At 34.6% G+C, this 23,776-nt stretch overlaps 1 protein-coding gene across 1 annotated transcript; it reads right to left on the minus strand.

Annotated features, from left to right (window-relative positions):
- Positions 1–6,568: 6,568 nt before the first annotated feature.
- Positions 6,569–7,795, minus strand: LOC133334476 (uncharacterized). The gene has a single exon (XM_061542770.1). It carries the CDS (start codon positions 7,793–7,795, stop codon positions 6,569–6,571), a length of 1,227 nt encoding a protein of 408 aa, XP_061398754.1.
- Between the last annotated feature and the right edge of the window lie 15,981 nt (positions 7,796–23,776).

Raw genomic sequence — 23,776 nt, forward strand, 5'->3', positions numbered from 1 at the left:
CTTGGAAAAAATATTTTTTTTATAAATCCACGCCTATTGGTCCTTGAAAAAAATATTTTTTTTATAAATCCACGCCTATTGGTCCTTGGAAAAAATATTTTTTTATAAATCCACGCCTATTGGTCCTTGGAAAAAATATTTTTTTAAAAATCCACGCCTTTTGGTCCTTGGAAAAAATATAAATCCACTTCTGTTGGTCCTTGGAAAAAATATTTTTTAATAAATCCACTCCTGTTGGTCCTTGGAAAAAAATATATTTTTTTATAAATCCACGCCTATGTTGGAGCATTGATTTTTTTTAAATCTACGCTTTTGTTGGAGTCTTGAAAAAATTTTGAGAGTCTTTTGGAAGGCCTCCTTCTTATCGAAAAGTCTTCTATAATTTCACCCAACAGCTGAAAAATCAATAAATGTCGGAAAAAAAGAATATTCATTCAATTTCCATAATTTATTACCTCTCACCCCTTTTGGAAAAACAATAATTCATATTGGGTCATGATGCACCATCTGACCGGAAACATACCACACACACATATACCGAAGAGGGAAACCCTTTAACCCACATTTTCTCACTCAAATTAAAAAGGAAATCGTCAATAGGAAAATTAATGGTGAGGAAAATTGGAAAAAATGCTCTCTTAAAGAAATTCTTGGCTCCACTGCCTTTACAAAAAATACAGGTTAGGGGAAGACATTAACATACATATGTGTGCCTACGAAGAGGTGTTGGCTGCCAATGGTTACAATTAAGGCAGTAAATTTCGTTTAACAACGAAACGGCCATGGAGATGATGGTGGTAACAATAAGCTATTGGTAATGACTTAAAGAGTTAGAAGGAGGGGGAGTGTTTGGAAAGAAAGTCGTAAAAAGAAAATTGGAAATTAAGTCAATGGCAGCTGTTACACGATATGCGGGATAACAAGTGTTTTTCTTATGTCCGATGATAAGAAATTGAAATTGGGCTTCCAAGGAGGGCATTGCTCTGAGGAAAAACAGAAATTGAGAAAAAATATTTTTTCAAGTAGCCTGTTAGCCAGGAATTTTTAAAAAATATCAAATTTTTAAAAAAAATAGTTTTAAAAATAGTCTATCATCAAGGTCCCTGGGTTTTAAAAATATTTTTTAAAAGCCTATCAAAAGCGTGGATTTTAAATATATTTTCAAGGGTCTACCAAAGGGCTGGATTTTTTTTAAATATATTTTTTTAAGATCCAACAAGGCTATAATTTAACGCTTGTGATGCCACGCTTTGGCTGGCCTAAGCTAGCATTTTTTTACGTTCCATGACCTGTTCCCTTAAGGTTGAATCAGCGGCAACGCCCTTTTAATTAATAATATGGTTAAAAAGGATATTTCAGCAGGTACCTGTCTGGAAAAGAAAAAAAAATATGAAATACAACACAAAAGACCAGATCAAACTATTTTAACTCCTTCTTGATCGTCCTGTTGTCTCTGTTTCTTTGTTATGACTTGTATAAACATTCCGAGTGAATGAAATAACCCAAACGCTAGCAGATAGCAGCTGTGCCCACACAGCATGTGCGTGTGTGTGGGTCTCTGTCATTGTCGTTGTATTTACAGGCGATACGCAGCAAGGAATCAATTAGGTTTCAAAACACTTGTTAACACCTCAGCACCCGTGCCAAAACAAAGAGAACACCATCAACAACAACAAATGGAGAATAAAAAGGGCTAACCTTTTGCCAGCCAGCCAGATAACCAGCCAGGCCTCCTGTGGTACGTGTTGTCTTCGGTAGCCTTTTGTTTCGATCGTAGGCTGTATGCCAACCAGCCAGCCAGACATTGCCTTTTGTGGGTTATCGATGTCTTGTTCGGATGCGGGTGTTTTTTTTCTCTTGTTTAAAATGGTATCTTTTGTTTTCTCTTTTTTCTTCTTCTAGTTCCCTTCCCCTTTGTTCTCATTAATCCAATTTGTTGCAATACCGATGACAACAGGTCTTTAACACCCCGGGATTTGTATTTTTTGCATCATTCTGGCTGGCTGTTTTCTATCAGGTGTTTTAGGGGTTTTCCAGCTTGACCGGAAAAAGGTGAGATAATCCAGATGTGTTACTGAAAATAAGTTAATTTGTGGTAAGTCTCAGATATCATGGTTAGATACAGGTGCAGGAATTTCCAACAGTCTATAGAAAAATGTCCCGTAGGGAAAGCGTGCAAATTTTGATTTCCGGGAATACGAACTCGTAAAGGAATCCATATTAAGCGCCTTAGAAAAAATATTATTTAAATAATCCACGCCTCGATGATATGTTACAAAATATTATTTAAATAATCCACGCCTCGATGATATGTTACAAAATATTATTTAAATAATCCACGCCTCGATGATATGTTACAAAATATTATTTAAATAATCCACGCCTCGATGATATGTTACAAAATATTATTTAAATAATCCACGCCTCGATGATAGGTTACAAAATATTATTTAAATAATCCACGCCTCGATGATAGGCTACAAAATATTATTTAAATAATCCACGCCTCGATGATAGGCTACAAAATATTATTTAAATAATCCACGCCTCGATGATAGGCTACAAAATATTATTTAAATAATCCACGCCTCGATGATAGGCTACAAAATATTATTTAAAAAAATCCACGCCAAATCCATCTAGACTACAAAACCACACCTCGAATATAACGACTTTGATAAACTTTGATAAAAAATCCACGACTTTGACAGACTCTTGAAAAATATTTTCAAAAACTCCACGCTTTCAAAATACCTATTAAAAACTATTTAAAAAATCCACGTTTTTGATAGACCTTAGACCTTCAAAATTTATTTAAAAATACACACCTTAGTATACCATTGAAAAATATTTTTAAACCAGTAAGGAAAATAGAAAGTCGGACGGGGCCGACTGTATGATACCCTTCACCACTTTGGGTATATTGAAGGAATAGTAAAAAGAAATTGGATCCATAAACATATTATTACGCAATCTATGCTACATTTTTCAATTGGTCAGATATAGAGTTGCAGCTATATCTAAATCTGAACCGATTTTCACGAAACTTAACACACATCATTCTAGACCTAATTCAGTGGACAATGCCAAATTTCGTGCAAATCGAAAAATATGTAGGGACTTCGGTACACCATTTAAATTAAACCGGACGATAATATATATGGGAGCTATATCTAAATCTAAACCGATTTTCACGAAATTTAACACACATCGTTCTAGACTTAATTCAGAACGATAGGCCAAATCTCGTGCAAATCGAAGGATATATAAGGACTTTGGTGCACTACTTACCTAAACTCGTACGAAAATATATATGGGAGCTATATATAAATCTGAACCGATTTTCAAGAAATTGAACACACATCGTTCTAGACTTAATTCAGTACGTTATACCAAATTTCGTGCAAATCGAAAGATATATAGGGAATTTGGTGCCCCATTTGCCTTAAATCCGACGAAAATGTATATGTGAGCTATATCTAAATCAGACCCGATTTTCACGAAACTTGGCAGACATAACTCTAGGCTCAATTCAGTACGTTATGCCAAATTTCGTGCAAATCGAAAGATATATAGGGACTTTGGTGCACCATTTACATTAAATCGGACGAAAATATATATGGGAGCTATATCTAATTCTGAACCGATTTTCAAGAAATTCAACACTCGTCTTTCTAGGCTTAATTCAGTACGCTATGCCAAATTTCGTGCAAATCGGAAGATATGTAGGTACTTTGGTGCATCATTTACATGAAATCGGAAAAAACTGTATATGGGAGCTATTTTAAATCTGGACAGATTTTCACGAAACTTAACACACATCATTCTAGACATAATTTAGAACGCTGTGCCTAATTTCGTGCACATCGAAAGATATATAGGGACTTTGGTGCACCATTTACTTAAAATCGGACGAAACTATATATGGGAGCTATATCTAAATTTAAACTGATTTTCTCGAAACTTAGCACACATCATTCTAGACCTAATTCAGTGGACTATACCAAATTTCGTGCAAATCGAACGATATATAGGGAATTTGGGGCACTATTTACCTCAAATCGGACGTATCTATATATGGGAGCTATATCTAAATCTGAGCCGATTTTCTCGAAACTTGGCAGACATCACTCTAGACTTAATTCCGTACGCTGTGCCAAATTTCGTGCAAATCGAATGATATATAGGGTCTTTGGCGCACCATTTACATGAAATCGCACGAAAATATATATGGGAGCTATATCTAAATCTGAACCGATTTACACGAAACTTAACACACATCATTCTAGACTTAATTCAATGCGTTATGCCAAATTTCGTGTGCCAAATTTCGTTCATATTGAAAGATATTTAGGGACATTGGTGCACCATTTACATGAAATCGGAAGAAACTGTATATGGGAGCTAAATCTAAATTTGGACCGATTTTCACGAAACTTGGCAGACGTCACTTTAGGCTCAATTCAGTACGTTATGCTCTGAACCGATTTTCAAGAATGTTGACACACATCATTCTAGACCTAATTCATTAGGCTGTGCCAAATTTCGTGAAAATCGAAACATATAAAGGGACTTTGGTGCCCCACCATTTACCTTATATCGGACGGAAATATATATGGGAGCTATATCTAAATCTGCACCGATTTTTCCCAATTTCAATAGGCTTTGTCCTTGGGCCAAACAAATGAGCTGTGCCAAATTTCATCCAATTCGGATCACAAATGCGACCTGTACATTGTTCACAATTTAACATGAACAGACGGATGGACGAACGGGCGGACTGACGGACATGCATAAATCGACTCAGAAAGTGATTCTATGCATATTCTCAAAAGGAACCATGTGTCTATTTCGATTATTTTTGCCTGTTACAAACATATGCACAAAGACATAATACCCTGTACCACAGAGTGGTGAAGGGTATAAAAATCGACGACTTTGATAGACCCTTGAAAAAAATATTTTTTTTACATTCACGCTTTTGATAAAACCTTGAAAAAAAATATATTTTTTTTAAATCCACGCCTTTGATAGACCCTTGAAAAAAGTATATTTTTAAAAAATCCATGCCGTTGATAGACCCTTGAAAAATTATTTTTTTTAAATCCACGCCTTTGATAGACCCTTGAAAAAAATATATTTTTATTTAAATAGACCCTTTGATAGACCCTTGAAAAAAATATTTTTTTAAAAAAATCCACGCCTTGGATAGACCCTTGAAAAAAATATTTTTTTAAAAATCCACGCCTTTGAAATACCCTTGAAAAATTTTTTTTTTTAAATCCACGCCTTTGATAGGCTCTTGAATTTTTTTTTTAATCCACGCCTTTGATAGGGTCTTTAAAAAAATATTTTTTTTAAATCCACGCCTTTGATAGACCCTTGAAAAAATATTTTTTTAAAAATCCACGCCTTTGATAGACCCTTGAAAAAAATATATATTTTTTTTAAATCCACGCCTTTGATAGACTCTTGAAAAAATATTTTTTTAAAAAATCTACGCCTTTGATAGACCCTTAAAAAATATATTTTTTTTAAATCTACGCCTTTGATAGACCCTTGAAAAAAATATTTTTTTAAAAATCCACGACATTGATAGACGGATAAAATTTTTTTTTTAATTTTTTTCCAAAGCCCAGGGATTCGTAGATTTTTTAAATAATGTTTTTCCAAGACTAAATAAGGCGTATATTTTTAAATAGATTTTGTAAATAATTTGTTTACGAAGTCCTCAAGGCGTACATTTTTTAAATAATTTTTTATGAAGTCCCCAAGGCGTAGATTTTTTAAATATTGTTTTATGAAGTCCCCAAGGCGTAGATTTTTTAAATAATTTTTTAGTTAAGTCCCCAAGGCGTAGATTTTTTAAATAATTTTTTACGAAGTCTCCAAGGCGTAGATTTTTAAATAATTTTTTATGAAGTCCCCAAGGCGTAGATTTTTTAAATAATTTTTTTTTAAGGCTCTCAAGGCGTAGATTTTTTAAATAATTTTTTTTTTGTGAAGTCCTCAAGGCGTAGATTTTTTAAATAATTTTTTTTGTGAAGTCCTCAAGGCTAAGATTTTTTAAATATTCTTTTGTAAATAAAAATTAAAAAGTCTTTGTTTTTTTTTTTTTTTTTTTTTTGATTTTCTTTTATTTTTCTTGGCATAAATAAACGAAACAGAAAGAGAATAAAGAATAGAAAAAAAACTTAAAGGCAAATGGTAGAAGAATCAACGAACTACATAACAGCAGAACTTCCTTAAAAAACTATAAGCGTAATTTTTTCGACTTATAACTAAAAAATTTTAACACTTAAAAACTAAACTTTTTTAAAATAATTTTTTTTCAGAAAATTAATTTAGAAAAATTAAAAAAAAAAATACTTAAAAACTATAAGCGTAATATGAGAGCGATTCCCCTCGTTTGTCAACAACAAAAAGAAGAAGAAGAAAAAATTAACAGAAAATTTTTTTAAAAATTAATTAACGACTTTTTGTGTGATTTAAATTCGTGGTTAGGCGATTTTTGGTAGGATTTTTTGGTATTCATTCTCGTTCTCTTTTTCTCAGGACTTCTCTCCTCTCAAACATAAATGGAGGGTAGGGCCAGGCCAACCTCAAAATAGTTCCTCGAATCAACTTTGTATTTTTTGGCACTGGAATTTTGACAGGTTTTCGAATTGGATCGCCGTTTAAGGTTGCGATTTGCCACTGGGGGTGTGGCCAAATTAAAGGAATCCTGATGCTTGTTGCCCTGCTGCAGAGGTGTGGGTAGCTGTAACAGTTGGGAGGCGGTGAAGTTCACCCCTGGATTGGGGGTAGCTGGGGTGGGGGTTATTGGCGCTGCCAATACAATTGGTGAAGCTGGTTGAGGTGTCATGGGCCGTATGAAAGGTTTTTGTTCACCACCCAAAAAACTCAGATCGCTACAAGGATCATCCCCAGCAGCATAGGATGGGGAGAGTATCAAATCATTGGTAACTGTATCCACTTGATTTTTCATCAAAGTTCTCCTTCTCAAATTGAAGGTGGAACGACGTGGCTTCTTTTTCTTTTCCTCCTTGCGGGCCGAATCCAAAATGGCATCGATGAGATTATCCAAAGTTTGATCACCCATGCGATTGGATAGGATGCCGGTATTATTTTTCATATCCTCTTTGCGGCCGACTGGGATAATTGCTACCTCCTCTTCTTCCTCCTCCTGGGCAATGGCCAAAAAATCCAATTCCAATTTACGTTTTTGTGGCAGGGCCGATTGAGGAGAGCTGCTCACTTGGCTGGCAATTTGTTTCACCTCTTGTTCCGCCACCTGGGGTGTGGTGAAATAACGACGATTTGCCATAAATGGATCGGGTAGGAGTCCCCTCAAGGCCAATTGTTGGCCGGTGAACACGGTATTGGGTGAATATTCCTCTTCGAATTTTGGCAAAGTGGTGGCATATTTAGGAACTTCGGCGGCAGGGAGGGTTAGACCCAAGGTGGAGTGTCTCCTCTGATTACGTTGTCTATTTGCTGTTACAGCCTCAGAGGTAACCCTTCTACGTTCAACGGGTGTACCACTGGGGCTAACCAAAGTTTCGGGTGTAACATTCAAAATATCCGCCAATGGGGTCAAGACCAAGGGACTATTCCTTGTACGGCTAACCATGGGTGTGGAGGTCAAAATCGGAATATTTTCCTTATTGGCAATTGTGGCGCGGCGTTTACGCCTCTTGGCGTCTGTGGAGCGAGGTACTCTGGCGGCAGGCACACGATGTGTTACCGGGGTATCCTGAGGCATTTTGCTAGCTGAGGCTGTCCACTTTAACATTTTGTTTGGTTTTTAATTTTAAATATTTTTTAAAAAAGTTTTTTTTATAAAAAAGCACGTTTTCTGTTAAGAACCGTTGCGAAAGAAAAATTTTTTGAAATTTCTAATTTTCTTTGTTTTTTTCCGTAACGTTGTGTTCTGAATCGCAATTGCTGACAAACTGATTTCACAACTCTCTCGCCCGGGTATTTATACCCGAAAAAAGCAAAGAGGCACCCCTCACCGAATGTGGCTCTCACGACCAGGTAAGGTAAGGGCCAACAGATGAGGTAATGTTACTCTACAACCCTTAGTTTGCAACCGTTACGACACACACAAATAACGTGCTCCAGTTACTCTCTCCCATGGTTTCTCTCAGCATATGCTGTCCTGTTGCTCACCAAAGCAACCACCACCCTTAGTTTGACGACCAATGCCATCAATTCATTGCCCGAACGATTGTTCTAATCGTGTCTCGTGCTCTCGTGTTTTATTTTTGCCGGCAAATAATCCTCTCTGCATGGTGTCTCCATTTTACGAAAACGTCTTCGGCACTATACACTGTTAGAAATTTCCGGCAGGTATTTGAATATCTAAGAAAACTCTGCAGGACCTTTGGCCACAACCACAATTGAGGTGTTAAAATCTTCAATGGAAATTATGATAAATTATCGTATCTTATTGTTCGAAAGGATTAAAGGTGTTAATCCAAATCAAGCGTGATATTGTTATGGACACAATGGGGGGGCTGACATAAGTAGATTCTTTAAGGATGTCTACAAAAATTCTCGCATTTAAGGATAGAAAAAATAGTACTTAAAATTTTTCCCAAGCCATTGATTTTTTTAAAAACATTTTTAAGGGTCTATCAAAGAATTTTTTTTTCCAAAGCCCAACAAGGCGTAGATTTTTTTTAAAATTTGTTTTTTCAAGGTACAACAAGGTGTAGATTTATTAAATAATTTTGTTTTCAAGACCCAACAAGGTACATATTTATACCCTACACAACTATGTTGTCAGGGTATTATAGCTTTGTGCAGCCCCAAGAGTTTGTAACGCCGCGAAATATTGGTCCTACACCCAGCTTTAAGTATAGCGATCGTCAATCTCGACTAGCTGAGTCCATCTTGACATGTGTGTCCGTCCGTCCGTCTGTCCATTATAATTTGTAAACACGATGCAGGCCACATTTATGGACCAATCTTCACGAAATTTTACATGTATGATGGATTCTGGCCAATGAAGACCCCTATTGTTTTTGGTAAAAATCGGTTAATATTTATCGGATGAAATGGACCAAAAACTTTATTTTTTTTTAGTTTTCTGGTAGATCTAGAGGCCGCAATTATGACCCAAACATCGCAAATGGAGAAGGGGATCGGGACAACGAATAAGCATGCATGTTTTGATAAAGATCGGTCAATATGTAGCGGGTCAAATTGACCCCGACTTTTGTGTGAAAAATGATAAAATTTGTATTCTATGGACATATATTTTCCCCTGAAGGACATAGACCCGAGAAGTTAATAGTATATCCAAGAGTGGTGGTTGGCCCTTAAATTGATACCAATTATATTGTCGCATGTATCCGGATGTGGAAGTTACACTAAAATATTTACAGGTGATCACGTATTCAGATATTATTTAGTAACCCATTACCAGACTGGAGGGCGGAAATATATCGATAATAATTTTAGGATGAAATGGACCGAAAATTTCATTTTTTGAGATAATAATTTTGGGATGAAGTGAACCGAAAACTTAATTTTTTGTGTTTTTCTAGAGTCGAAGCCGAACATCACAACACAACCCACGTGAAGAGAACCTGGACAAGTAATTAGAAGGACTGTACAGAATATTAGAAATATTCGGAAAATATGTAAGTGTAAGGAAGAGGTGCTGTTGACCTCTACAACATGGTGTAGATATCACGAAATATTTCCCAGGCTTGGAATAAACATCCTCAGAAAGTTAAAGTTCCGTGGTAATTGTGTAGGATATCCAATGGTCGGCCCCGTCGGACTATACTGCTCCGCTCACTGCTGAAAATATTTATACACTTCTCCACACTGTGGTACAGGGTATTATGTCTTTGTGCATATGTTTGTAACAGGCAAAAGATATCGAGATAGACCCATTGTTCTTTTGAGAATATGCATAGAATCACATTCTGAGTCCGTCCGTCCGTCTGTAGTTGTTAAATTGTAAACAAAGTACAGGTCGCAGGTCGAAATTTGGCATAGAGTACTGAATTAGGTCCAGAATTATGCGTTCCAAGTTTCGAGCAAATCGGTTCAGATTTAGATATAGCTCCCATATATATTTTCGTCCGATTTATGGTAAATGGGGCACCTAAGTTCCTATATATCCTTCGATTTGAACGAAATTTGGGATAGAGTACTGACTTACGTTCAGAAAGATGTGTGCTAAGTTTCGTGAAAATCGGTTCAGATTTGGATATAGCTCCCATATATATTTTCGTCCGATTTAAGGTGAACGGGGCACCAAGTCCCTACATATCTTTCGATTTGCACGAAATTTGGCATAGGGTACTGAATTAGGTCCAGAATGTTGTGTGGTAAGTTTCGTGAAAATCGGTTCAGATTTAGATATAGCACCCATATAAATTTTCGTCCGATTTAAGGTAAGTGGTGCACCAAAGTTTCTATATATCTATCGATTCGCGAGAAATTTTGCATAGTGTACTGAATTGAGTCTAGAATGACGTGTGCCAAATTTCGTGAAAATCGCTTCAGATTTAGATATAGCTCCCATATATAGTTTGTCCGATTTTATGTAAATGGTGCACCAAAGTCCGTATATATCATTCAATTTGCACGAAATTTGGCATAGTGTACTGAATTGAGTCTAAAATGACGTGTGACAAATTTCGAGAAAATCGGTCCAGATTTAGATATAGCTCCCACATATATTTCCGTCCGATATGAGGTAAATGGGGCTCCATAGTTCCTATATATATTTCGATTTGCACGAAATGTGGCATAGAGTACTGAATTAGGTACAGAATGATGTGTGCTAAGTTTCGTGAAAGTCGGTTCAGATTTATATATAGCTCCTATATATATTTTCGTCCGATTTAAGGTAAAAGGTGGACCAAAGTCTCTATATATCTTTCGATTTGCACGAAATTTGGTACAGCATACTGAATTGAGTCTAGAATGATGTGTGCTAAGTTTCGTGAAAACCGGTTCAGATTTAGATATAGCTCCCATATATAGTTTTGTCCGATATCTTTTGATTTGCACGAAATTTGGTATAGAGTACTGAATTGAGTCTAAAATTACGTGTGATAAGTTTCGGAAAAATCTGTCTAGATTTAGATATAGCTCCCATATATATTTCCGTTCGATATAATGTAAATGGGGCTCCAAAGTTCCTATATATCTTTCGATTTGCACGAAATGTAGCATAGGATACTGAATTAGGTCCAGAATGATGTGTGCTAGGTTTCGAGAAAATCGGTTCAGATTTAGATATAGCTCAAATATATTTTTTCGGCCGATTTAATTTAAATTGTGCACTTAAGACCCAAAGATTTGCCGATTGGTGCACAAAACGTACTGAAATTAATAAAAATTAAAATTTAGCTAGTTTTCTTGAAATAGGTTCGGATTTAAGTTCGTTAAATTTCATGTCAATGTTGTTTTGAAAAGGCGACGTCTGTTAGGATACATATGTAGAATATCCCCAAAGTGGTGAAGGGTATCATACAGTCTGCCCAGTCCAACTTTACTACTTTCCTTACTGTTTTTTTTTTTCAATTTTACAGTGTATTTATTATTTATCCCAATTTTCTCCCTGTGTATTTCTCAATTTATTTGAGGTTATAGCACGTGGTTAAGTTGTTAATTCCTGTTGCAATTGTAGCACCTTTTCTTGTCGTTCCCTCTCTCTCTGTCTCTCTCTCATATATTCTTTATTTATGCTGCTGCAATTTTCATGTTCTCTCTCTCGCTCCCTCCTGGTTTCCCCCTGCCGTGTTGTCACTTTCTCTTTTTAATTTCTCACTCTCACTAATTTCGATGTCTCTGATGTGTGCGCTCTGTGCGTCTTGAAACTAGAACAGGAACAGGATTTTTTACCATTCTTCATTCATTCACATTCTTTCAAAGGACAATGGACGGTGTGTGTGTGCGTAGTGTGCACCCAAGACGCGATTGCTTGCTTGCTTAGGTGACTGGATGTCTGTCTGCCAGTCAGCCAGCCAGAATCCTGTCCAGAATTCCATTGCAAATGAAATACAACAATTAAATGTTCAGTTTTTTTGCGATGAATGGTAACTTAAAAAAAAGTTGCAAGATGCTGACTGTTGCATGCCAGAAACAACAAAAAAAAAAAGAATCTAGACAGGATTTCTTTGTACGTTTCATTGTCCTGTTGTTTTCTTAGGCATGAAATTGAGATGGCTACGAGTTGTTGTTGGATTTATTTTTTCATTCTAAAAAATTAAACTTATGAAAACATTTAAATTTTATTAACATGCAAAGATAAAAATCTCTGGCTTGCTTGTCTCTCTTTGAAGAAGAAGAAAAGGATTCTTCACTTTGCGAATCCTGTTGTTGCCGAGTTCCTCTTTTTTTTTTGCTCAAGGTGTAGCCATGCAGAACTTCTTCTTCAAGAGGGAACTTCTACTTTTTGTTTTTTTGTGTATTATTTCAAAGATTATTATCATGTCCATCATATCTCCTTGGAAGTGAGCTGTGCCCCCTCTCCCCCCTCCATCTCCTTTGAGTAATAGTTGTTTGGCAATTAGTTATTATTAGCGGAAGTGGTTTCCTTTTTTGAAGAAAACATTTTGGGATTTTTTTTATAGGGAAATTTTTTGTGAGGGTATTTCTTGTGCAACAACGAAGCAACAGGATTCGTGTTCGTGTCTGAGGGCCATTAACATTTCAAAGTCGCTGAGGGTTTCTGTATTTTAATGATTGTGGGAATAATGGTGGTGACAAGTGTATTTTGTTCAACTATCTTGTAAATGTCAAAAACTACATAAAGAGGAAGGAAGTGAGGTAATTTTTTTTATGAGGCCACTAATTAGTTGTTGTTAAAGAAGAAGAAGAAAAAATGTTCCCACGCATTAAAAAGAAATAAATAAAAAATAAGAAATAAAAATTATCTGGTATCTGATATCATAAATTTCATAAAAAATAAAATCTCCTCTGAAGACCTGAAAAATAAAATCCTCTCCGAAGACCTAAAAAATAAAATCTCCACTGAAGACCTAAAAAAAATAAAATCTCCACTGAAGACCTAAAAAAATAAAATCTCCTCTGGAGACCTAAAAATAAAATCTCCTCTGAAGACCTAAAAAATTAAATCCTCTCCAAAGACCTAAAAAATCAAATCTCCTCTTAAGACCTAAAAAATAAAATAAAATCTCCACTGAAGACCTAAAAATAAAATCCTCTCCGAAGACCTAAAAAATAAAATCTCCTCTGAAGACCTAAAAAATAAAATCTGCTCTGAAGACCTAAAAACTAAAATCCTCTCCGAAGACCTAAAAAATCAAATCTCCTCTGAAGACCTAAAAAATAAAATAAAATCTCCTCTGAAGACCTAAAAAATAAAATCTCATCTAAAGACCTAAAAAAATAAATCTCCTCTGAAGACCTAAAAAATCAAATCTCCTCTGAAGACCTAAAAAAATATTTAAAAAGTCCACGCCTTAAAAAAAATTATTTAAAAAATCCAAGCCTTAATAAAATTATTTAAAAAATTCACGCCTTATATAGTCTTAGAAAAAAATTTGTGGAACCTTGGAAAAAAATTATTTGAAAAATCCACGCCTTATATAGTCTTAGAAAAAAATTTGTGGAATCTTGGAAAAAAAATTATTTAAAAAATCCCCGCCTTGTGGAGCCTTAGAAAAAATTTATGTAAAAAATCCACCCCTTATGGAGCCTTAGAAAAAATTTATTTAAAAAATCCACGCCTTGTGGAGCCTTAGAAAAAATTGATTTAAAAAATCCACGCCTTGTGGAGCCTTAGAAAAAATTGATTTAAAAAATCCACGCCTTGTGGAGCCTTAGAAAAAAATTAATTTAAAAAATCCACGCCTTGTGTAACCCTTAGAAAAAAATTATTTAAAAAATCCACGCCTTGTGGAGCCTTAGAAAAAAATTCATTTAAAAAATCCATGCCTAGTGGAGCCTTAGAAAAAATTGATTTAAAAAAATCCACGCCTTGTGGAGCCTTAGAAAAATTGATTTAAAAAATCCACGTCTTGTGGAGCCTTAGAAAAAATTGATTTAAAAAATCCACGCCTTGTGGAGCCTTAGAAAACAGTTATTTAGAAAATGTACACCTTATAGGGCCCTAGAAAAAATTATTTAAAAAATCCAAGAACCCTTATTTATATTCAGTACAGCCCTTCTAATTACTTGCCCAGATTCCCTTCCCCGTGGGTTGTGTTGTGATGCTTGGCTTATAATTGTGGCCTACATATCGTCTCCATAAAAACACAAAATTAAGTTTTCGATCCACTTAATTCCAAAATTATTATCTGATCATCACCGAAAATTATAGGCGCTGTCCTTGACCATAACTGGAACCTCATGGAACATTTCAAAGCGATCAGCGCTATATATCCGTCCTCTAGTGTGGTAATGGATTACTAAATAATATCTGAATACGTAAGCACCTCTAACTATTTAAGTGTATCTCCCACATCCGGGTACATATGACAATCAATTTAAAGGTCCACAACTCCTCTTGGATTTAATATCAATTGTTCGGATCTATATCCTTCAGGGGTAAAAATATACGTCATAGACTACAAATTTTGTCATTTTTCACACAAAAGTCAGGGTCTATTTGACCCGCTAAATATTGACCAATCCTTATTAGAAGATGCATGCTTATTCTTTGGCCCGATCCCCTTCACCTTGTAAAAATCGCCATGTTTGGGGCATATTTGCGGCATCTGGAGCGACCAGAAAATCAGACAAAAAAAGTTTTTGGTCCATTTCACCTCCTAGATATTAACTGATCTTTACCAAAAACAATTGGGGACTTCATTGGCCAGAACCCATTCTGCATGCAAAATTTCGTTAAGAGTGGTCCATAACTGTGGCCTGTATCGTGTTTACAAATTATAATGGACAGACGGACGGACGGACACACATGTCTAGATCGACTCAGCTAGTCGAGATATGACGATCGGTATACTTAAAGGTGGTTCGAGGACCAATATTTCGCGGCGTTACAAACTATTCGGGCTGCACAAAGCTATAATACCCTGACAACATAGTTGTGTAGGGTATAATTATTTAAAAATCTACGCTGGGTTTGGCCTTGGAAAAATAATTTTTATTACACATTGTACACAATAATTCACATATAAATTAAATTACCTTTGTAAAATTATCAACACACACTTAACACAAGTCATCTCGGCCTTTTCTTATTAACCCTTTAAAATGCAATTTTCTTTTTTGAAGAGAAAATTTTCTCCAAATTCCCCTCGAATTACAAGACATTTTTCTTAGCCTCATCTGAAAGAAATAGAGAAGCTGGTCATCTTTCCTCCATTAACACGTGATATATTAACCCTATTACCGCTTTACTTATTAACCCCCTCTTTGGGAAAATGCATCCTCTTTTGAATGAAATAAATTGAAAATTTTTTCAAAAATTCACCCAAAATCTAGGCAATTCTTTCGTGGAGGTTTCTTAGAGAGCTGTTGGCACCTCTTAGACACAAGCTCCTTGTTAAACCAACGAAAGGGGTATCTCTTTTATGTGTAAATTAAAATCTATATTAAAACTCATCTTAAGCCTATCATCAAATTTAACCCCTTGTGTGTGATGTGGTGATGCTGACAATAATTTTTTACTTTTTTTTGTGGAAATTGGCACCAAAAAATAGAGGAGATTTTTAGGGAAAAAATCCTCATGTAGTCTCTTTACAAGAAGTGTGGATAATTTTATGGTGTGTCTTCCTTTGTTGTAATACAAGAAATGAGGACTCTCATATTTTAGTTAGGATAGTCTACTTTATCAAATTTAATTTTTTGGGGGAAAAATTGCCAAAAATGTGGACGAAAAAATAAATATTTCCCACTGAGCTCTCAATTTGTCATGCCTGAGGTAGTATCGGCAAACTACAGTTGTGCAAATATTGTAAAATTCGTTTATAAGGAATAATTGTTATAACAAGAACATAAATAAACAGGAGCCAATGATCCAGGGTCCGAAAGAAACAAAATTCATATTTTTAAAAAATTAGACTTCGAAATCTTTATCCAGGGCCTGGCATTGATTGAGAGTCCTGAAGACTAATTTAACGAAATTTTAAACAACAAGATTTTAACATATTAGACTTCGAAATGTTTATCCATGACCTGGCATTGATTGAGAGTCGTTAAAACCAAGATCCCAAAATTGTAAATATTTGTTCCTTATTTCTTCCCTAACTCCCTTAAAGGCCAATCATATTTCCCACAATTTCTTATAGCCCTTTTAAGACAATGATTGATTTTTTTTCGAAATATGTCTCCTCTAAAAAAACTGAATTCTCTCACTAATTCCCTCGATTTATGCAAAACCACAATTTTGCATAAAACCCCACAGGATCTCCTTACACAACCAAGCAATGGAACTCCTCATTAAATCCCTTGACAATTGCCAATCATCTAAAGGCAAATCCATCAAAATTTTCTAAAAATTAATCATTAACCACAAATTACAACAAAAAACACAAAAATTTTTACAAGAAAAATGTTCCTCCCCAGGACATTAGCATAAATTTCACAGATAACTAGGCAGGCACACAAAAACAAAATCCTTTGCCCATTTGAGGAAAGTCTGTCTGTCTCTCTTGGGAACAAGGTGACAATTGTGATTATCGATCAACCACAGCAGTTAACAGGCAATTTCAATTATTTCTACTTTTTCTTTTAAAAAATTTCTTTAAAAAATCGTAACGACAATTATAAATATGCTAATTATGTGTGTAACACACATACACACACCCATACCAAGCGGGAACAGCAAATTCTCTGTTGTCAATATTAGCATAGTTTTGGGGGTTGTCACCAAACTCAAAATTGCATAAAAGGAAAATTGTCGCCTTTTTCTTTTGTTAAGAAGACAAAATATGGGCGTTACTGTTGTTGTGCAATTAGCAAGGACTAAGGACAGTTGGGTGTTAGAAAACACCTTGAATTTCTTTGGCAATCCCATATGCAAATCATCCTCCTTTCTTAGAGATATGTTTGTAAGGAAATTGGAATGTTTTCTTGTAGGGCGGATTTTCAATTCCTCCTTTAACTCTTTTCCTATCTTTCGAAGTGTTTATTGTTCGAATTGTCAAGTACTTGACTTCTTATCCTACACATAATATCCTTGAGACAATTGTAGACATAAATTGCCAAAATTAACATAGGAAGTGGTCTATTCGAATACATTTAATAGATGGAGAGCCTGGATGGATTTTAAGGTGCAGATTTTTAAAATTAAATTTTTTTCCAAGGCCCAACAAGGCGTAGATTTTTTAAATAATTTTTTTCTAAGGCCCAACAAGGCGTAAATTTTTTAAATAATTTTTTCTAAGGCCCAACAAGGCGTAGATTTTTTATATAATTGTTTTCCAAAGGCCCAATAAGGCGTAGATTTTTTAAATAATTTTTTTCTAAGGCCCAATAAGGCGTGGATTTTTTAAATAATTTTTTTCCAAGTCTACATAAGGCGTAGATTTTTTAAATAATTTTTTCCAAGTCTACATAAGGCGTAGATTTTTTAAATCAATTTTTTCCAGGTCTTCATAAGGCGTAGATATTTTAAATAATTTTTTTCCAGGTCTTCATAAGGCGTAGATTTTTTAAATAATTTTTTTCCAGGTCTTCATAAGTCGTAGATTTTTTAAATAACTTTTTTCTAAGGCCAAACAAGGCGTAGATTTTTTAAATAATTTTTTCTAAGGCCCAACAAGGCGTAGATTTTTAAAATAATTTTTTTCCAAGGCTTAACAAGGCGTAGATTTTTTAAAGAATTTTTTTTCTAAGGCCCAACAAGGCGTAGATTTTTTAAATAATTTTTTTTTTTCTAAGGCCCAACAAGGCGTAGATTTTTTAAATAATTTTTTTCTAAGGCCCAACAAGGCGTAGATTTTTTAAATAATTTTTTTCTAAGGCCCAACAAGGCGTAGATTTTTTAAAGAATATTTTTCTAAGGCCCAACAAGGCGTAGATTTTTTAAAGAATATTTTTCTAAGGCCCAACAAGGCGTAGATTTTTTAAAGAATATTTTTCTAAGGCCCAACAAGGCGTAGATTTTTTAAATAATTTTTTTCCAGGTCTTCATAAGGCGTAGATTTTTTAAATAATTTGTTTCCAGGTCTTCATAAGGCGTAGATTTTTTAAATAATTTTTTTCCAGGTCTTCATAAGGCGTAGATTTTTTAAATAATTTTTTCCAGGTCTTCATAAGGCGTAGATTTTTTAAATAATTTTTTTCCAGGTCTTCATAAGGCGTAGATTTTTTAAATAATTTTTTTCCAGGTCTTCATAAGGCGTAGATTTTTTAAATAATTTTTTTCCAGGTCTTCATAAGGCGTAGATTTTTTAAATAATTTTTTTCCAGGTCTTCATAAGGCGTAGATTTTTTAAATAATTTTTTTCCAGGTCTTCATAAGGCGTAGATTTTTTAGTAATTTTTTACCAAGGCCCAACAAGGCGTAGAATTGTTAATTAATTTTTTTCTAAGGTCCAACAAGGCGTAGACTTTTAAAATAATTTTTTCTAAGGTCCAACAAGGCGTAGACTTTTAAAATAATTTTTTTCTAAGGTCCAACAAGGCGTAGACTTTTAAAATAATTTTTTTCTAAGGTCCAACAAGATTTTTAAAATTTTTTTCCAAGTCTACATAAGGCGTGGATTTTTAAAATATTTTTCTCGTGTAGCCCTTCACTTCTAAAAATTGATTTTCTCCCAAAAATTCTCACACTATTTTATAAAATCAAGTGGAACTGAATACCTTCAATAATTTCCCATATCTTTGCACAAGAAAAAAACTACAATATTTCAAAATTTCCACGCAAAATGGTGTTGAAAACATAACAGATCCCTATTTTTGTTAAATTTTCCACACTTCATGTGGTTTTTCAACAATCACATCCAAATTTTCTAAAAAATCGACGATTTTCCCTTAAAAGCAGAGAATTAACTGATCTATAGTTAGATTAACTAACTAACCCTTCTCCAAAAACATCAATTGAATTATTACCCCATTTTCATTAACCCATTAAGGGTTGAGAGCTAACAAGAAAAATAGAAAACAAAACATTTTTCTTAAAAAAAAATACCAACCATTTTGAGGTTAAATTTTTGGAATTTTTCCCCTAAAGAAGGGTTATTTCGTAGAAAAACGAAAGGATTACATTGAAAAGGATGTTCAAGGATATCGTTGTTATTTTTTCTGAAGATTAATAGTGTGTTGATAATTTTAAATATCAATTTAATGCAAGTGATATACGGTTGTGATGACAATGGCAAGGCGGAGGGGAGTAGGGGAAAAGGCCAAAAAGGATTAGCAATGCTTGACTTAGTTTTTTTTGCGAGAAAAAAAAACATATTTGAAAAATCTGTGCCTTTTTTGGCCTTGAAAAAAAAAATTTTTAGAAAATCTATCTAAAAAATATCTTGCCTTGTTGGATCTTCAAAAAAATATTTAACAAGTGAAAAAGCGTTAAGTTCGGCCGGGCCGAACTTTGGATACCCTCCACCATAGATATACTGTCATTTACTAGAAATGAAAATATAGGGAACATACCAAAAAGTTGACCTATACCGACATTTCTATAAAGGCATTATGTAAACCATAATACAAATTTCAGAAATTTTTAATGTATAAGTATACCCTCTGCCTTATGGCTAATAAGGTTGTATACAATTTAACACGGTGAAAATGTGCCTCATCGAAATATTTGTTCTAGACCCCAAGTTTCTTTGGACCAAATCCGTTTCAGAAAATTTAGATTTCATCCTAACTTAGTTCAAATTCAAAGATGGGGAATATCGGTCCACTCCTTCTGGAACCTCCACACAGGGGCTAGGTCTAAATGCGGCTATAGTTCATTATCGAACCTTATGTTATAATTTCGTATTTCGCTATCCTCCGCAGGAGAACAAATCAGATAACTTAATATAAAAAGGGGGTTGTATGGAGACTACCCCAAAATACCAAATTGCAGCAAATTTGGTTAAAAAACGCAGAATACCGAAAATTGGGGGTACCCTTATATGGGGGCTAATTGGAAATTGGGAGGTGCCCCTATATGGGGGCTACCAGAAAAAGTGGACCTATATTTATAATTTTTAGTTGGGGAGATTTGCTTCCCAATAGGAGCTCAAAGTATTAAATTTCAGCGAATTCGGTTGAAAAACACGCTCAGGACCTCAAAATACCGAAAATTGGGATGTACCCTTATATGGGAGCTATGCCTAAACGTGGACCGATATATCCCATCTTCGAACTTGACCTGCCTGCAGACAAAAAACAACTTTATGCACGGACGGACATGTCTAGATCGTCTTATAATTTTACCCTGATCAAGAATATATATACTTTATAGGGTCGGAAATGAACATTTCGATGTGTTACAAACGGAATGACAAAATTAATATACCCTCCATACTATGGTGGAGGGTATAAAAAATCGACGTCTTGTTGGGTTCGGGAAAAAAATATTTAAAAAATCTAAACCTAATTGGGCCTAATTGGGCTTTGGGGAAAATTATATGAAAAATCTACGTTTTGTTGGGACTGGGAAAAAATAATTTAATAAACCAGTGAGCGATGCAGTATAGTCGGACGGACCCTACACAACTTCCACGAAAATCTAACTTTATGTGGTTCTATATTTTAAGCTTGACCGACTAGAGGTCAACAAATATTACTAATATTCAGTACAGCCCTTCTAATTACTTGTTCAGATTCCCTTCACCGTGAGTGGCCTATAGACCGATTCGAAAAAAACACAAAATATCATGTTTTCGGTCCACTTCATCCCAAAATTATTATCTGATCATAACCGAAAGTTATAGGCGTTGTCCTTGACCACAAATGGAAAATTTCTCAGCGCTATATTGTATTGTAGTGTTGTAATGGGTTACTAAATAATATTTCAGTACGTAAACACCAGTATATATTTAAATGTAACGCCCACATCTGAGAACATACGACCATATATTTGGTATCAACTTAAAGGTCAGCCACTCCTCTTGGATATACTATCAACGTGCCTATGGCCTTCAGGGGCAAATATATACGCCATAAATAAACATTTTGTAATTGTTCACGGAAAAGTAAGGATACATTTCATCCTCTAAATATTTACCAATCTTTATCAAAACAGGCATGCTCATTTTTTAGCCTGATTCCATTCTCCACGTAAAGTTGCGCTGTTCGGGCCATAATTGCGGCCCCTGGAGCGACCAGAAAATCAGACAAAAATAAAGTTTTTGGTCCATTTCATCCCCTAAATATTACCCGATCTTTACCAAAAACAATGGGGGTCTTCATTGGCCAGCGCCCATCCTACATGTAAAATTTCTTGAAGATTGGAACATAACTGTGGCCTGTAGATCGGTATACTTAAAGGTGGGTCTAGGACCAATATTTCGCGGCGTTACAAATACTTGGGGCTGCACAAAGCTATAATACCCTGACAACATAGTTGTGTAGGGTATAAAAATCTACGCCTTATTGGGCATCAGAAAAAAATATTTAAAATTTGTCCCCTTTTTTAGGCCTTGGAAAAAAAGTATTTTAAAAATCTACTCCTTGGAAAATTAGAAATATCCATCTCTCAGAAATCTTCCACTAGACCCTTCCAATGTTTATTTACGCAAATAATGTCTTCAATGGTCTTAGGATATCATGTTTAAAACCATAAAAAACTTGATAATCCTAACAATAACCACTTCGAAGTCGGGAAAAATATTTTCTTCTAAGTTCTGATAAGATTTGAAGGAGGAAATGAAGATACGACTCACATGAAAACATTCCAATTTCCTTACAAAAATATCTCAAAGAAAGGAGAATGATTTGCATATGTGACCGCAGGCAAAAATCAAGGAGTTTTCTTACACCCAAAACTCCTTAGTCCTTGCTAATTGCACAACAACACTAACGCCCATATTTTGTCTTCTTAACAAAAGAAAAAGGCGAAAAGTTCCTTTGATGCAATTTTGAGTTTGGTGACAACCCCCAAAACTATGCTAATGTTGACAACAGGGAATTTGCATTTCCCGCTTGGGTGTGTGTATGTGTGTTACACACATAATTAGCATATTTATAATTATCACTAGGATTTTTTTAAGGAAAATTTTAAAGGATAAAAGGAGAAATAATTTAAATTGCCTGTTAACTGCTGTGGTTGATCGATAATCACAATTGTCACCTCCTTCCCCAGGGAGAGAGGCAGACAGACATTCCTCAAATGGGCAAAGGATTTTCTTATTTTGTGTGCGGGCCTAGTTATCTGTGAAATTTATGCTAATGTCCTGGGGAGGGGCATTTTTCTTGTAAAAAGTGATGCGTTTTTTTGTTGTAATTTGTGGTTAATGATTAATTTTTAGGAAATTTTGATGGATTTGTCTTTAGTTAGTTGGGCAATTGTCAAGGGATTTAATGAGGAGTTCCATTGCTTGGTTGTGTAAGGAGATCCTTTGGGGTTTTATGCAAAATTTGTGGCTTTGCATAAATCGAGAGAATTAGAAGAGGAAATCAATTTTTTTAGAGCAGACATATTTAAAAAAAATCAATCATTGTCTTAAGGGGGCTATAAGAAATTGTGGGAAATATTTTTGGCTTTTAAGGGAGTTAGGAAAGAAATATGGAAAAAAAATATTTAAAATTTCGTTAAATTAGTTTTCAGGACTCTCAATCAATGCCAGGCCATGGATATACATTTCGAAGTCTAAATTTTTAAAAATATGAATTTTGTTTGTTTTCGACCCTGAATCTTTGGCTCCTACTCCTATATCTTCTTGTTATAACCATTGTTCCTTATAAACGAATTTTAACAATATTTGCACAACTGTAGTTGCCGATACTATCTCAGCCATGACAAATTGAGAGTTCAGTGGGAAATATTTAGTTTTTCGTCAACATTTCTTGCCAATTTTTCACCAAAAAAATAATATTTGATAAAGTAGACTATCCTGACTAAAATATGAGAGTCCTCATTTCTTGTATTACAACAAAAGAAAACACACCATAAAATTATCCACAGTTCTTGTAAAAAACTACATGAAGAATTTTTTCCCTAAAAACCTCCTCTATTCTTTGATACCAACTTCCACCAAAAAAAAGTACAAAATAATTGGCAGCATCACCACATCACACACAAGGGGTTAAATTTGATGATAGGCTTAAGATGAGTTTTAATATAGATTTTAATTTACACAAAAAAAGAGATACCCCTTTCATTGGCTTAACAAGGAGCTTGTGTCTAAGAGGTGCCAACAGCTCTCTAAGAAACCTCCACGAAAGAATTGCCTATATTTTGGGTGAATTTTTGAAAAAATTTTCAATTATTTCTCATTCAAAAGAGGATGCATTTTCCTGAAGAGGGGGTTAATAAGTAAAGGGATAATTGGGTTAATATATCACGTGTTAATGAAGAAAAGATGACCAGCTTCTCCATTTCTTTAAGATGAGGCTGAGAAAAATGTCTTGTAATTTAGGGGAAATTAGAGAAAATTTTCTCTTTAAAAAGGAAAATTGCATTTTAAAGGGTTAATAAGAAAAGGCCAAGCTGACTTAAGTTAAGCATGTGTTGATAATTTTTGAAAGTTAATTTAATTTATATGTGAATTATTGCGTAATAAAAATATAAATAATATGTGTAATATAAAATTATTTTTTTCAATGCCCAGTAAGTCCTGGATTTTTATACCCTACACAACTATGTTGTCAGGGTATTATAGCTTTATGCAGCCCCAAGTATTTGTAACGCCGTGAAATTTTGGTCCTAGTT

The sequence above is a fragment of the Musca vetustissima genome, unplaced genomic scaffold, assembly GCF_032173495.1.
Source record: "Musca vetustissima isolate MV318-11 ecotype Yass unplaced genomic scaffold, APGP_CSIRO_Mvet_v1 utg2155, whole genome shotgun sequence".
Lineage (NCBI taxonomy): Eukaryota > Metazoa > Arthropoda > Insecta > Diptera > Muscidae > Musca > Musca vetustissima.